This window comes from Chlorocebus sabaeus, chromosome 15 (genome assembly GCF_047675955.1).
Source record: "Chlorocebus sabaeus isolate Y175 chromosome 15, mChlSab1.0.hap1, whole genome shotgun sequence".
Classification (NCBI taxonomy): domain Eukaryota; kingdom Metazoa; phylum Chordata; class Mammalia; order Primates; family Cercopithecidae; genus Chlorocebus; species Chlorocebus sabaeus.
Window position 1 is genome coordinate 39,692,139 of NC_132918.1, and position 14,357 is coordinate 39,706,495.

The 14,357-nt window shown below is 35.3% G+C and overlaps 2 protein-coding genes across 10 annotated transcripts in view; one reads left to right on the plus strand and one right to left on the minus strand.

The window, feature by feature from the left end:
• Nucleotides 1–14,357, minus strand: part of MED12L (mediator complex subunit 12L) — a 341,749-nt gene that overhangs the window by 71,302 nt on the left and 256,090 nt on the right. For all 6 annotated transcript variants that reach the window (XM_073023510.1, XM_073023514.1, XM_073023511.1 and 3 more), the window contains 5 exons: nucleotides 10,572–10,719; nucleotides 5,882–6,000; nucleotides 5,086–5,229; nucleotides 3,761–3,924; nucleotides 522–653 (listed from right to left, as the gene is read on the minus strand). In XM_073023510.1, coding sequence (XP_072879611.1) covers nucleotides 522–653; nucleotides 3,761–3,924; nucleotides 5,086–5,229; nucleotides 5,882–6,000; nucleotides 10,572–10,719 — 707 coding nt within the window. The remainder of the gene's footprint in view (nucleotides 1–521; nucleotides 654–3,760; nucleotides 3,925–5,085; nucleotides 5,230–5,881; nucleotides 6,001–10,571; nucleotides 10,720–14,357) is intronic.
• Nucleotides 1–14,357, plus strand: part of P2RY12 (purinergic receptor P2Y12) — a 46,571-nt gene that overhangs the window by 23,031 nt on the left and 9,183 nt on the right. For 2 of the 4 annotated variants that reach the window (XM_073023515.1, XM_008008709.3), the window contains exon 1: nucleotides 10,787–10,977. The exons of the other annotated variants lie outside the window; for them this stretch is intronic. The gene's annotated coding sequence lies outside the window, so the exon portion shown is untranslated. Of the gene's footprint in view, nucleotides 1–10,786; nucleotides 10,978–14,357 lie in introns of those variants that run through there. 4 annotated transcript variants of the gene reach the window in all.

Sequence of the window (14,357 nt, forward strand, 5' to 3'; positions counted from 1 at the left end):
CAAAAAGTCAGCTCAGAAAAGGTGGATATCAAAAGCAAGAGAGATACAAATAAAGCAAAATATAAAGAGCTGCCTCATTGATCTATTAGATTTATAACCCAAACTGAATTTTAAACTTCAAATGGAAAGACACATCAAATAATCATTACTTCAGTAGGACTTACCTAAAATTCATTGTCTGTACAACATATAGAGAATGTAAAATCTTAAGAAATACCTTATTCATTGAAGAAATACAATCAAAGTTAGAGAGTTTATGACCTAACATCATTTCAATATCAGAAGGGGAAAAAAAAAAAAAAACCTATGATCACACTTTTATATTATATAATAGTCTATCGTGTATTGTCCCTGTATATTTTAATACTCAGTTTCAACAAATCTTGAGTATATCAAAATTACTGCCTAATAGATACAATTGCAATTAACTTTCATTATTCAAAAGGATGACAATATTGCCAGGGTCACTAACAAACATAGGCATGATCTTATTTCTGTCCTTTTGAGTCTCTTCTACTCACCTGAAGAGGTCTCCAAATTTACTTCTGAGGTGGCTACATGACACATAGAGATCATAGAGGTAGGCTAAGATGCATCTTTCAGGGGAAGAACATTCTGAGGGGTTTACGACATGCTTGACCACACCACACAACCTGAGGAGAAAAATATACGAAGAAATGAGACACATATTTGCTACTATATGGGTTATCATCTGACTTTTAGAGGGAAAATAAGTATTACTTGGGTAAGAAAAAAGATATCGGATTGTTGAAACTAATAAGTAGAATAGTAAATAACTCAGTACAATATAATTTTTCTATTATGACACTAAAATAGTAGATATAAAAAAAATCTTCAGAAATGTCACTGATGACAAGAAACAAAAGCAATGAAAGAAATTCCTTCATAAAGAAGGTACATATGGAGGAATCCACCAATTAAGTTGCTGTGACTGAGACACAAAAGGAAAACTGTCGTAGAGAGCCCCCGCCTCCTCAGTAAAATGATTCACAAATGCACTCAGTATGCAAAGATTCCCAAGTGTTCTCCTTTGTAAAGGAGCAATTCTTCAAAGCAGTCAATCTGGGAAACCCATTTTCAAGTGCACAAGCAGTTCTTGGTTTGGAGTCACATTCCCTTTATGCATGTATACATTCCCCTATGTATATAAACTAGAAAGAAAGTTATTTTAGTTTATCTTATATAAGAAGATAAAGCCTCTTCTGTTTTGTTATATTCTCTACAACTCCTGTAGTTATAGGCCTCTTTGTCCATAGTCCATATAACACAGAAGCTGTACAACCACAGATGTAAACACTCATGGTCCATTCACCTATCTGTGCATCTGATTCCATCACTGTCTTGTATTTTGTTACAGGGCTCAGGCATTATATTACACTAATGGAGTCACAGATGACAGATTATTAAAGATGAAAAAAGTTTTAGAAACTATCTGATTCACCATCCTTATTGTATAAAGAAGGCTCGGAGAGGCAGAAAGGTGGGGTGACTTGCTCAAAGGCAAAGAGCTAGTTCTAGCAGAAGCAAGACGACAGCTTAGGTTTCCAGACTCCCAGATCAAACCCCTCTCTACCATTCAGGGGAAAGGGCAAAGTGGAGACTGCACAGGATGTCTAGGCCAAGAAGGACAATGGAATCACAGGTACCATAGGTGGAACCAAGGAGACTTCTTGAGGAAATGGCAATGTAGTATCCCAAACCTTGTGAACTGACATCAACAGATGGGATTACCTGGCAGCAAGGAAAAGCTGCCAATTAGAACAAAAGTGTCATACAATTAAGAAGAAAAGTAATGATTCAACCTGTTAATTATACAAACAAGCAAACCAAAAACTATGCAGCCATAAAAAAGAACAAAATCATGCTCTTTGCAGCAACATAGATGCAGCTGTAGGCCATTATCCTAAGTAAACTAATGCAGAAACAGAAAGCCAAGCACATATTCTCACTGTAAGCGGTAGCTAAACATGAGGTACACGTGGACATAAGGATGAGAACAACAGACACTGGGGATTACTGAAGTGGGGAGACAGAGAGAGGGGGAAAGGTCTGCAAAACTACCTACTGAGTACTATGCTCACTTCCTGATGGTTTCAATCATACCCCAAAACCTCAGCACCATGCCATATACCTTTGTAATAAACCTGTGCTTGTACCTTCTTATTCTAAAATAAAAGTTACACAAAATCCTGTTACTATCTATAAAGCAAAGAATTATTCTGTGACTAAAGTAAATAAACATTTATTGAGAGTCTGTTAGGTTTAGGTATCCATCATACAGTAGTGAGTGTTTCTTCAACTTCTTTGATTTGCCAGCAATAAGAAAAACATTTCACATCGTGATCCAGTGTACTCATTCACATAAGTACAAAGAAGTGAAATAATAGTCTTAAGAATAATACTTATCCTTACCAATATAAGGTAAAAAATAACAACGTTGATGTCAAATATGATTTCATGAATATTTAATAGGATAAAAATTTTCAATGCCAAACTAAACGATACTGAAATCAATTTCAAAATAATAACATAAAAACAAAAAGACTTGTCACAACCCATTCAATTCATTTCATGACCAACTAATGGGTTTCAATTCACTATTTTAAAAGTAGAACATAGATTAAACAGCATGAATAAGCTTCCAGTTCGAAAGATTTTTATTAAAATCTGTGAGATTTATTAGCTGTGTGATATAGGGTATATCACTTCACCAAACACTTAACAGGCCTGAATCTCAATTTCTTGGGCTGTAAAGTAATACTAAATTCAAATTTTATACAGCAGTTGAGATATTAAATAATTCTCTATTTCCTTAATTCTAATATGTAAATGTTCTTATATTCTAAAGTTTTTAGGATGTTTCAGATTTCATTTCATAACACGTAATTAATACAAATAAAGGTAGCATTACCTCTTCCTCAGAAGAGCTACTGTTAAACTTGTATCATTCTAGAATAGCATATAAATTGATTACATGTGCTAGATTAAAACAATAAAAGGTACTATAAAACCAAAGAATCCCATGATTCTTTGGAGCTCAGAAGGAAAAACTGAAGAGCAAGAAATAACAGGTTGCCTTTCTGTGTTTAAATAAAAAGCCCTGGAGAAAGGAGAGGAGAGTGGATAAAAAGCGGCTTATGTAGGTCTTTGAGAGCTCATTACACTAATTTGGTGCTCTTAGCCTCAGTCTTTAATGGGGGTGATATTAGCTATTTCCATAGTCCAACTTCACTAGTAGAGTAAGCCCCAGCCTACAGCCAAGAATGAAGTCATTTGTTCTAGGTTAATTCTCATCAAAATATATCTTTAATCAAAGAAATGAAATTGAAGAACCAAATTTCTACGATGATAATGTATGCAAAATTTATCTGATGTTGAGTCTGTAAACATAAACTGAAATTACATGAATAAAAAAGTTCCAGCATTCACTATTCATAATATGGCAGGATGCTGGCTAACATTAACCATAGAGTGCTATAAATGACTGGCTTTGTACTCTTAGAAACCAGGGAGAGGGAAGAAAGGCAAGGAAGAAGGGAGGAAGGAATCACACATTATTAGGAAGAACATACTTGACATGCTTAGATCTTTTTGATTAATGTTTTCTGGCAAGATTGTTCTTTATGTTTTAATTAAAACAGGTATCAGTACTATTTTTCTTTTAAAACTACTATAATATTTCATCACTAGTTATACATTTCAAGATTGGAAAAACAACAATGATATGCTGTGTACCAACCCTTCAAACACCTGGGCTGTCTGATCAGGATTCAAGATCAGACAACTGTGATAGCGCCTGAGAACAGCCACGATGCAGACACACAGTCCTGTTGTATAACTTCCTGCCAGGCTGGAGGATTTTAGGAGCAGTTCAGCTTCCACAACACTCAGTTCATTTAGTAACTATAACGGGAGAAAAGACTGAATAAAAATGTAGGTGCCAAAACAAATGGAGAAAACAGTTATTTTTACAAACCATAGATATACTGACTCATTCCACTACAAATACATTCCCTGAATTTAACCTTTTTAAAATTTTTAATCCTTTTCCAATTCATAGAGTTGTTCTTCAGTCTAGACATCAGGATGTATACAATCAGGAAGTAGCCAGTGCTGAAATAAGGTACTGAAACTTTATGGCAGTGCAAGGTTCTGGACTGTATAATTTTAGAAAACCCCACCCCTCACTTTTCTCCCCTTTCTCTTTTTAATAAAATGAAAGTTATTTGGCTTTTCTTTTTGTTAACAAACTTAATATCTCCTATAAAATAAACAAAGGAAACCAAGTCTTATTTCTGTTTGCTAATAACAGAAGTAAATAATGAACTCAAATGTGTATAAGAAATAACAGTAGGGCAAATCCAATTATAAGGTTTGTTTGGGCTCTTAATCTAAAACATGCTCTATTATAAAGAGCAAATAAACTTTCATCTTTCCTTAAACAAAATAACAAAGACCAAAAGAAAACAAACAAACAAAAAACAGAAGCAGCACTCAAAACTCGCACATTTTTAAATGGCATATATTTTGGCACCAGTTATAATTATTTAATTGAAAACTATGAACATGACTATAAATAAAATGTTAGTTTAAGACTGTTAATTCACCATGTCTAAATTATTCAAAAAATGTACTATGTCCATAAAATAATGTTAATGCACAGCAATTGGTTCATTTGATTTTTATTTTTCTAATTTTATTTATTTCTTTTGAGACAGGGCCTTGCTCTGTCCCACAGGCTTGAGTGCAGTTGTATGATCATGGCTCGTTGTGTCCTTGATCTCCTGGGCTTAAGTGAGTCTCCTGCCCTCAGCCTCCCAAGTAGCTGGGACTACAGGCATGCAATCAGCTACTTTTTAAATTTTGTGTGGAGATGGGGTCTCACTAAGTTGCCCAGGCTGGTTTAAAACTACTAGATTCAACCAATCCTCCTACCTCGGCCTCGCAAAGTGCTGGAATTACAAACACAAGCCACTGTGCCCAGCTAATTGGCTCACTTTAAACTGCACAATGCCTGGTGGATTTGCTTTCCTAAAAGTGAGAGAAACATGGTCTCTTTGACACCTGTATTGCGAAGTCAATTAGTCCATTGATGTTCAGTGCTGGCTCCATGAGATCAAAGATGAGCTGAATGTGGTGAGCCAAAGGGAGATGATAGGATGTTCCTGATGCAAAGCTTGTGATTTGTTCTAGCACATTGTTAGAAATCTGTGCAAACATAAGCAAAAATATTGTAAGACCAATATTCCAAATAATCTTTTACTAAGATAAATCATTTTTACTTTTTAAGACAGTTCAATTTACATATGATTCTACTTTGATGAAAGTCAAAACATATTTCTATAGAAACTATAAAACTATGTACAAATAAAACAATTTTTTCATTAACTATAATTTTAAAAGATACAAATAGTTGTCATTCAGACCTAAATCTTAAGTATTCTAATGGTAGAACTACAATAATTTTAGACACATCCATTTGAATATCAAAGGATTTGTAAAGCAAAACAGATGTGTTTTCTTCTCAATTTCATAGTATTTTATTTCAATCATCAACAGATTTCTCATCAATTGCAATATAGCACCAAACTCTAATAACCTATTTCATTAGCTATTACTTTATATGTCACTGATTATTATCTTAAGGACAAAAAAATGTACATAATAAAAATTAATCCTTCTGAGGAAGGCAACCTGAAGGAAGGAAGGAAGAACTACTCAACAGTCTGAGATACTTCCAAGTATGTTTATAAAATATATGTATAAAACCATTAAGGCTGAGAAAATACACTGCATGAAAAAAATGTTTAAGGAAATTAGAATACTGCAAATGCACAATAAAACAGCTTTAAATGGCTACCTGAGATGTCACTTGATGTTGATCAAAATATGAAAGAAGCTGGAGTTTAGTGAACACAGTTTCCAGTGTTGGAAATGTCTCTTGTTTGTTCTTCCTGGCTTTTTGTCCTTCATCCCCAACTACATAAACATAAAGCAGATCCATTATTTTCCATTTAATAGAAACTCTTGACATTTTTAATGGATTTTTTTTTAAGTACAGCATACATACAGAAAAGTGCACAAATTATATGAATTTCTATAAAATAAATACACTCACACAATAAGACTTGAATACAAAGTAACAGAATGGAATATCAGAAACTCCCTCAGGCCTCTCTAGGCACCTCTCCCTCCCTAGGAGATCAAAATCCTGATATCTAACAACTTAGATCGCTACTGCCTACTCTGGAACTTCACAAAAGGAAATCGTATAGTATATGCTTTCCACATCTGGCATCTTGCAATCAACAGTATGCTTTTAAGATTGATTCATATTGCTGAGGTAATTTTAATTTGTTCTAAAAACTAATAATTCTCACTTACTTATAGTATTCCAATGTGTGACTGTACCACCATTTACTTAACCATTCTAGTGAGTAGTTTCCAGATTTTAGCCATCATAAAAAGTGTCTTTATGAACATTTCTCACTAAACAACTTTTAAACTACAATTATATCAACAACGAAGGTGGGGAGATCTCCTGGGCTCACTTTGACTTAATCAAACACCTGCTGGGCATCTTCTTTGGAGACTCACCTTGTTACTTTTCTGAAGCAGTTTAAAATATTTTTTAAAAAAGAAATTACATGATTCCTTTTTTAATGGCAGCAAAAAATTAAATCACTCCACGTTAATGAAGAAGTGCCACATTTATCAAATTAGCATAAAGAGGTTTGAAGAAAATTCCAATAAAAAAATAAAAATTGCTTATTATAGGGGTACTCTTAACAGTTTTAAGAATAAGATCCAAAAATAAATTCAATTCTGTTTTTAAATACTTTAATATTTTGTACTTACAAAGACAAGTCTAAAAACAAAAAGGAAAAGTTGGATATATGATTGATAATGTCATTTCTAGCACTGTGATTCTAAGCAGTTAAAGGCTACCAAGACAAGAGTTCTACTCCTCACACCGTCCTCTTCTTTAGAAAAGTTTAATTTCAGAGAACAAATGTCACTTTACAGATTTCTCTATTAAAGACACAAGAAATGAACAAGATTTCACTGAGCTCAAAAATATTTTGCTAATGGCAAATGTAATGGTCTTAAACAATAACATTAAAATAAAAGACTTCTCTTTCAACAATGAGGAATTAGTGGTTAGAGTCAAAAACAAAATAAAACAAAACACCACAAGGCTGGTTCTTTTCTAATTCCCTAAACAAAGAAACCTTGATGCCAGAGTACATCAGAATTTAAAGGTGCAGGGGTAACATAAGTTACAAGCTTGTGCCACTTTTGGCCAGTAACACCAAATATAATGCAAAGATTAGGAACTACCAAATTCATTAAACCTGATTATTTTTTCAACATCTACTCTCAAAAGTACAAATTATATATGAAATTTTGCCTTCACTGTAGCTGCTCACATGTCATGAGCATGTTTAGAATATCCAAGTTTTGAATTTTTCATTTACTAACATCTTTGATCCAAGGCTGAAGAGCTAACATCAACAGCCTTGTGTACAAAATGCCTTAAAAGTGAAATTAATGTATTGATTCAGTTCTTCCTAGGACAAAACAAATAAACAATAACAACAGACTTAAAGAAATAGATCCTACTAAAAACTCCTAAGTGCACCTTTTTATTTGTTTGTGCTAATAGATTCCATTTATCTACATATCACTAACTTCTTAAAACCTTATCTAAAAGAATGTAATTGGTTCTTAGCAATTTATACTCAACAGCAAAATTTAAGAAATCAGTGGTGGTTCACAATGAAATACCTTATTTTAATGATATTTACATAAGTAACAATATAGTCAATATATATTTTTCCTCATCTTATGTTAATTTGCTTTTATAACATATTATTGCTCTTTTGTTGCTTAATTTTGATTTTCCTTTTTAAAAATCTTTAAATCCTGGAACTTTAGCCTTTTAAAGGTTGTCATAGTAAACTTCACTAATATTTTCAAAAGGTACACCATTGACAACCAAAAAAGGTCAATGCAAATGAAAAATGAAGTTTGATCATTCAACTGGAAATATTATTTGAACTTTATATTATAAATTCACCTAGGCAAGACCTGGCTGATCTGACAACACTCCTAATGAGTTGGTTCCTCAAAATGTTATTTTCATGTGTTCCCAGAAATCAAATACATGCTAACACAAGGTCTGTTTTCCTTACCAGTACTCATGTTGCTGAAAAAAGTGGGCATCTTTCCATTAATCTGAAGTACAGTTAGCTAATTTCTGGTGTATACACTAAATTTTAACTCGTGACTTAAGATTATTTATAAGAAAGCAGCTCACTACATCCCAAATTAATAGCTTTCTGGTTAAGGAACTTTATCTAAAATGAAAGAAAGTAAAAAATCCCCTCCCAACGATGTGGTTCCACAGATGATGTTTCTATTTACTGACAAAGGTTGAGGATCCCTATTCTGAGAATCCAAAATGTGAAATTCTCCAAAATCTGAAACTTTGAGGGTAGACATAATGTCATAAGTGGAAAATTCCACTTGATCTTATGTGACAGGTCACAGTCAAAATGCAGGCACACAATACAGTTTATTAAGCATCCCCAAGAGAAAAATAAAATTACTTTCAGGGTATGTGTATAAAGTATATATGAAACATAAATGAGTTTCATGTTTAGACTTGGGCCTCATCCCCAAGATTTCTCATTATATATGCAAATATTCAAAAATGTGAAAATATCCAAAATCCAAAACCCTTCTGGTCCCAAGCACTTCATATCAGGAATACTTGACCTGTTTCTCAAAAGGCAGCACAGAACAAAAATGTTTTTCACTTTGTGAGTTCATATGCTAGAATTGCCTATTTGAGGGATTGCTACAAAGACAGGACAAACTACAGTGTGGCATTAAAAAGCTGTGAAGGAAGTTAGTAGGCTCAACAGAAAAGGATACCTCATTGCTTCCTTCCCCTTCCCATACCCTTTAGCCATCTAAAAAGTTCCATAGGATCTGGAAAGACCCTCTAAAAATAATTTAGATGAAATATGTATTACTGAATCTCCTTAAGGAAATACTGACAACCCCCCCTCCCATTTCCAAGTATACCAAAAGTAGTTTTAAATATTCTTTGCTAGCTAGTTTAAGGGCTTCTAAATTCAATCTTCTAAATGCAACTGTTTCCTCTTTTCTCTAAGACAGAGAAAACATCAAAACAACAGATAAACAGTTTTCTTAGACAGAGCACTTTCTTTTTTCAAGTTCAATAATGACATGCCAACAAGAAGGTTTCATTTCCCTTCCACAACTCTTGGTTGCTTCCTCAGAGAGCTGAGGTATTTCAAAGTCCTTAACTGGGAATGGAAGGGAGTTAGGGAAGGTGACGCGAATAACAGGAAGGATAACTTTCCCACTGAGTTCTGAAGACTATCACCTCTGACATCAGATACCCAGAATGCCATATGCAGACTGAAACACGTTGCCCTTCATACCATGTTTCTGCATGTGCACCATGATTGACCGGGAAGAAAGAGAATCTATCTGCATTATTAAGATCTATATTTTTCTCTAGTAAAGATCTAGGGTGGACAAATTCTGGCAATTTATCCTGCTAAAGTCTGAGAGCTGGATCTCCTGTGAAGAGTCCATAAAAAAGTAGCATGTACTACAGAACAGGAGGGCTCCTAGAGGTGGTTTATACCATCTGTAGGAAGAATGTTGTTTACATAGGGTAAACACAAACTTTCTTTTTCCTTCTATGATTTAAGTATTAGAGAAATAAACACCAGTGGTGGTAGGAGGATACCTAACAATATACTTAAAATAATTTGATTGCCTAATGAAATCAACAAACCTTGAAAAGAATAATTAGGCAAACGTGAAGTGGATAATTACAAAATTCCAATTATGCAATGTGGTGATACAACATAAAGGCACAGCTTCACCATAAAAACTATGTCAAAAGAATGGGGAAACAGCATTCCAACTAAAGAAGATATTATAGAGCAAAGATCAAATTTCCTTTCATTTGAAATCATTTGGAGATATAGGTAGTCATCACTACCTATTGGAGTTATTTTTCTGAATAATGTAAGAAAAGATGAGCAAATATGCTGTCATGATATTCAATTAATATGCACATGTGAGTGCCCCAGAACAGAAACTAACCACAAGCTTGGAAAATTACGGTAAAGAAACAGAGAAACGGATCTCTTCCAGACTAAGGGTTTTCAACTCATTCTTCAGTACTTCATTTATTACTACTATAGAAAATTTGAGAAGTATACCAAAAATCAGAATAAATTATTTACACCTACCTATGGAATACAATATTTTAATACAACAATATTTAACATTAATACCTTGTATTAATATTTTAATACAAGGATTACTATAAATGGAAACAAGGCTTTAAAATTTAAATGTGCTTGTTCACATTTCAATGTGACAGTCATTCAGGAGGGGAAATGCTCTGTTGACAGTGACACAGAACACTTTGATAAGACTGTGCTCAGAGGGGAGGCAAAAGGCAACATAATGGGAGCAAATGCATTAAGGTTCTTTACCCCCTGTCTCTGTGGTGCTCTTCTTGTTTAGAATTTTCAGGATATCTTTGGTAATCTTCTTCAGCTGATGCCTTGCTTCATCACGCTCTTTGCCGACTCCATAGAGAAGGATTGTGCGCTGGTTACATTCATGACTTGAAGATTCATCCTGAAAAACAGAAAATGCATTCTGAAACTCTTGACTGCAGGGGTGGGGTTGCATTTCATATCCCTGAAATGCACTGACCACAGCACCTCCATACTGGCTTGCGGTGGTGGCATCCCGCCCTCCCTTCAATTCACCTCAACCTCCACTGGCAACACCCTTGTTTTTCCAGTTTGGAACTTGCTAACATTATAAAAAAAAAAAAGTGTCAACTGACCTGAAGTCTTAATAGAAGCACTTGATGTGGGCGTACCCTACAGAGTAAGTTCTGGCTATTGAAAAACTTTTCATTGTTTAAAATTGAACATAGTTATTAATTTCACATCATGTAACATATTGTTTAGTCATATTTTTCCCTTAAGGAAAATGTTCTCTTCATAAGCTTGGTTTTATATATAGCAATAGTAAATATTTACATTAAGGGAAAAAAATCTTGCTAGGATCCTCAAACACCTTTATAAAAAATATTCCTGGACAGGGTGCAGTGGCTCATGTCTGTAATCCCAGTGCTTTTTGGGAGGCCAAGGTGGGAGGATCTCTTGACAGGAGTTCAAGACCAGCCTGGAAAAGAGCAAGACTTCATCTCTACAAAACTATATATATTCCACTTATTTCCAACATGACTATGTGAGATACACTTATATTTATTTCCAAATGACAAAACAATAAAGCATGTAGGTGTCATTAGGTGTGAGGCAAACAGCTGAAAATGCAAACATGTTCTGACATCACCACTCTTCCCTTCTGGACCACCTCTCCACCACCACCCCACAGACACAATGAATACAAGCACTATTTTTTTCCCACGTGGGAAAGAAATTTAGCTACAGCATAAAGAAAGCATATGCACATCACTGAACACATTCCTTAGCCAAAGTTTCAGAGTCCAGGATGTGCCCTCTCTTGTGCCTGGCTCTGAATCTTTCTATAGCAATTTCTCTCTTGGATTTTATAATCTTTCATTTTCTTAGAAAATGCCCAAATCTAACCTTTGGTAAACCTCCTTTTCTTACTCTTTGTATATTTTTGCCCATGGCAAGCACTTCCCAACAGCATCCATCTTATCCTAAGAAGCTTATATGAGAAAAGAACTCCTCACAGCGAAAACAAACTGCACTGTGTTCCTAACTAGTAGTGGCAGCAACAAAGAACAAAAACCTTAGACCAGAAGTCCAGTGTTTGATCTGCAGAACTTCACGTGTGTACTCCGCACAAAGTAGCATATTGCTTCTGCAGCGTTAAACTAAGAGCCTGTTTTTCTCTCTCCAATTCTGTTACGTGGCTCTCAGTCTTTGTGTCGGCCTGCCTTTCTCAGGGACACACTTGCCACTGCTTTCCATTGCACTGGTTCCTTTTGTATTATACATTACCAGAAATAAACATTTATATGGCCTGCCCATCTATCTTTCTATTCCCCACCCCCAAATGATTCTTAATGTTTCAGGTGTTCAAATTTGTCTCCAAAAACAAAAGAACATAGGAGCAAGTTTCTCTTAGAGGCTGGGTACCTCTCCCAAATTTTCAAAAGATATCCCTGATCATAGGATACAACTGACATAAGCAGTGATCCCTAGAGCTGGCTGCGCATCTGAATGAGCTGAGCTGCTTGCTAATTTCCCATTTTCGTTGTTGCTACAGAGAATTACTGATATATTTCTGGGGGCGGGGGGTGGGGTCTGGTGGGTTGTGTACATATAAACCCTAGGAAGGAAACAGGACGGAACTAAGAAAATTATGAAAAATGAAGGCAGTGCCAGTCACATGCTTTAGCAATTGTTTTCAGTTAAGGCATATATCAAATGGTCCTAATGTAAATGTCCATGTGAAGGGTGATGACTTTAGCACAGTTATTCAGTAACTGTTTATAGAACATCTATTTAAGGCAAGATAAAATGCTAGGAGCCCTGAAAAAATACAAAGATAAATGATTCCTGTCTTCAAGGAGCAGAGATTCAATGTCATCAAAGTAGTATTTACAGACCTAGGCGTCCAAAGATGGGTGGTGAAGGAAAGCATCCTGGAAAGAGCCACATGCTCCCACAATCATACAGGATCACTATGGCCCAAAATTTACCAATAATAGCCCAAGCTTGGGGTAAGAGAGCTGTGACTGCATGCTGGCTGTGCCACTTGCTGAGTTCATGATCTATAATAATGAACCTTCCTAAACCTCCGATTCTTCCTCTGAAAAATGGGGTAACATCCCTTCCGTGTAAGGTTTTTGTGAGAAAACCTGAGATAAAGCATGTAAAATGCTTCGAAGCATACTGGATAGTGTTCACTACCGTTAATTCACATACTAGACTTCCACTCCTCCCCTGTACATCCCCCACACCCACACCAAACTGCATTACTCAACATTTCACCAAGACTCTAGGGCACTTCCTCCCTTTGCTTTTGTTCGTCCTTACACTCTCATAGCTGCAATTTCACTTGCTGAAATGCTATGTACAAATATAGTGTCAGTTCCCTCACTCTGTCACTCCAGTTTATTGAAAACCTCCCCACAGAAGGAGTAAGGAGGGGAAGTAGACTTCAGAGCATTTATTACAGTATAATTCACTTATTTCCTAGGTATTTGTTTAATGTCTGTCTCCCTTATTAGTGTGTAAATTTTGTGGAAGACTCCACGTCTGTTTTGTTCATTTTTATAATCTCCTTAACAGGCAATGAGTTAGCATTTAATATTTGTTGAATACACTAAATACAGAATAAGCGGACTAATGAACAAATATATAGCCAAAGGAACAGTGCAGAGATGATGATAAGAACAAAAATTAGTTTTGTAGGAAACTTTACCTGATGATTAAGTGTTGAGAAAAATGAAGAGGAGATGTGAGAGACAAAGCTAGAGTAAAAAAGTTTGTAGGGTGAACTAAGTTTTAGTGGTGGGAATGAAGACTAAGAAGCAAAATGAAGAGGTATTTAAGAAGTTAGGAAACGATCAGGCTTTTGAACCCAAGGAATAAACGTGCATCTCATTGGACTTTAAGATGTACCCACTAGTTAAAATCTATTTATAATGTATAATAACAAATAGTATTGCTTATATTACCAAATAATTATTATTAAATAATCTATATATAATGTATAAAAATACATTAATACATTATAACAGCAGGGAACTTCTGAATTTACATGTAAGTGCAAGGAATTTGAAGGGTGGGCAGAAATGTGTAAATGTCCAGTAACTGGTTTGATACGGGCCCTAACACAGAGGTGACAGCTCAGGAATAAGGGCAATATGTCAAGTCCTGGGAGGGATGCAAAACCTTCACATTATGTTTAGCTAAGAAGGGCTGAGAGAGCTGAGATGGTGAGGGGAGAAACAAGCCAGCAAATGGTGCACATGCACACTCTTTAATAAGATAATATAACTCGGGGTCACACAAGTCAGGGGAGGGGATACATAAGAAAGAGCACCACTGACAATGTCCAATGAGGTTAAGAAGTCACAATGGATGTGACCTCTTACTTGTTTACCGAAAAACTATGTGTGAATCTCAAAAGAGAAGTTTTTCTAAAGTGGCAGGGCACAAAGCTAGGAAACAAGGGGTTGAAGTGAGAGGTGGTGACGAAATGGTGAAGGTAGGGAAGTGACCCACATTTACCAGGAGTTGGGCATGAAGAACAGCAGCTTG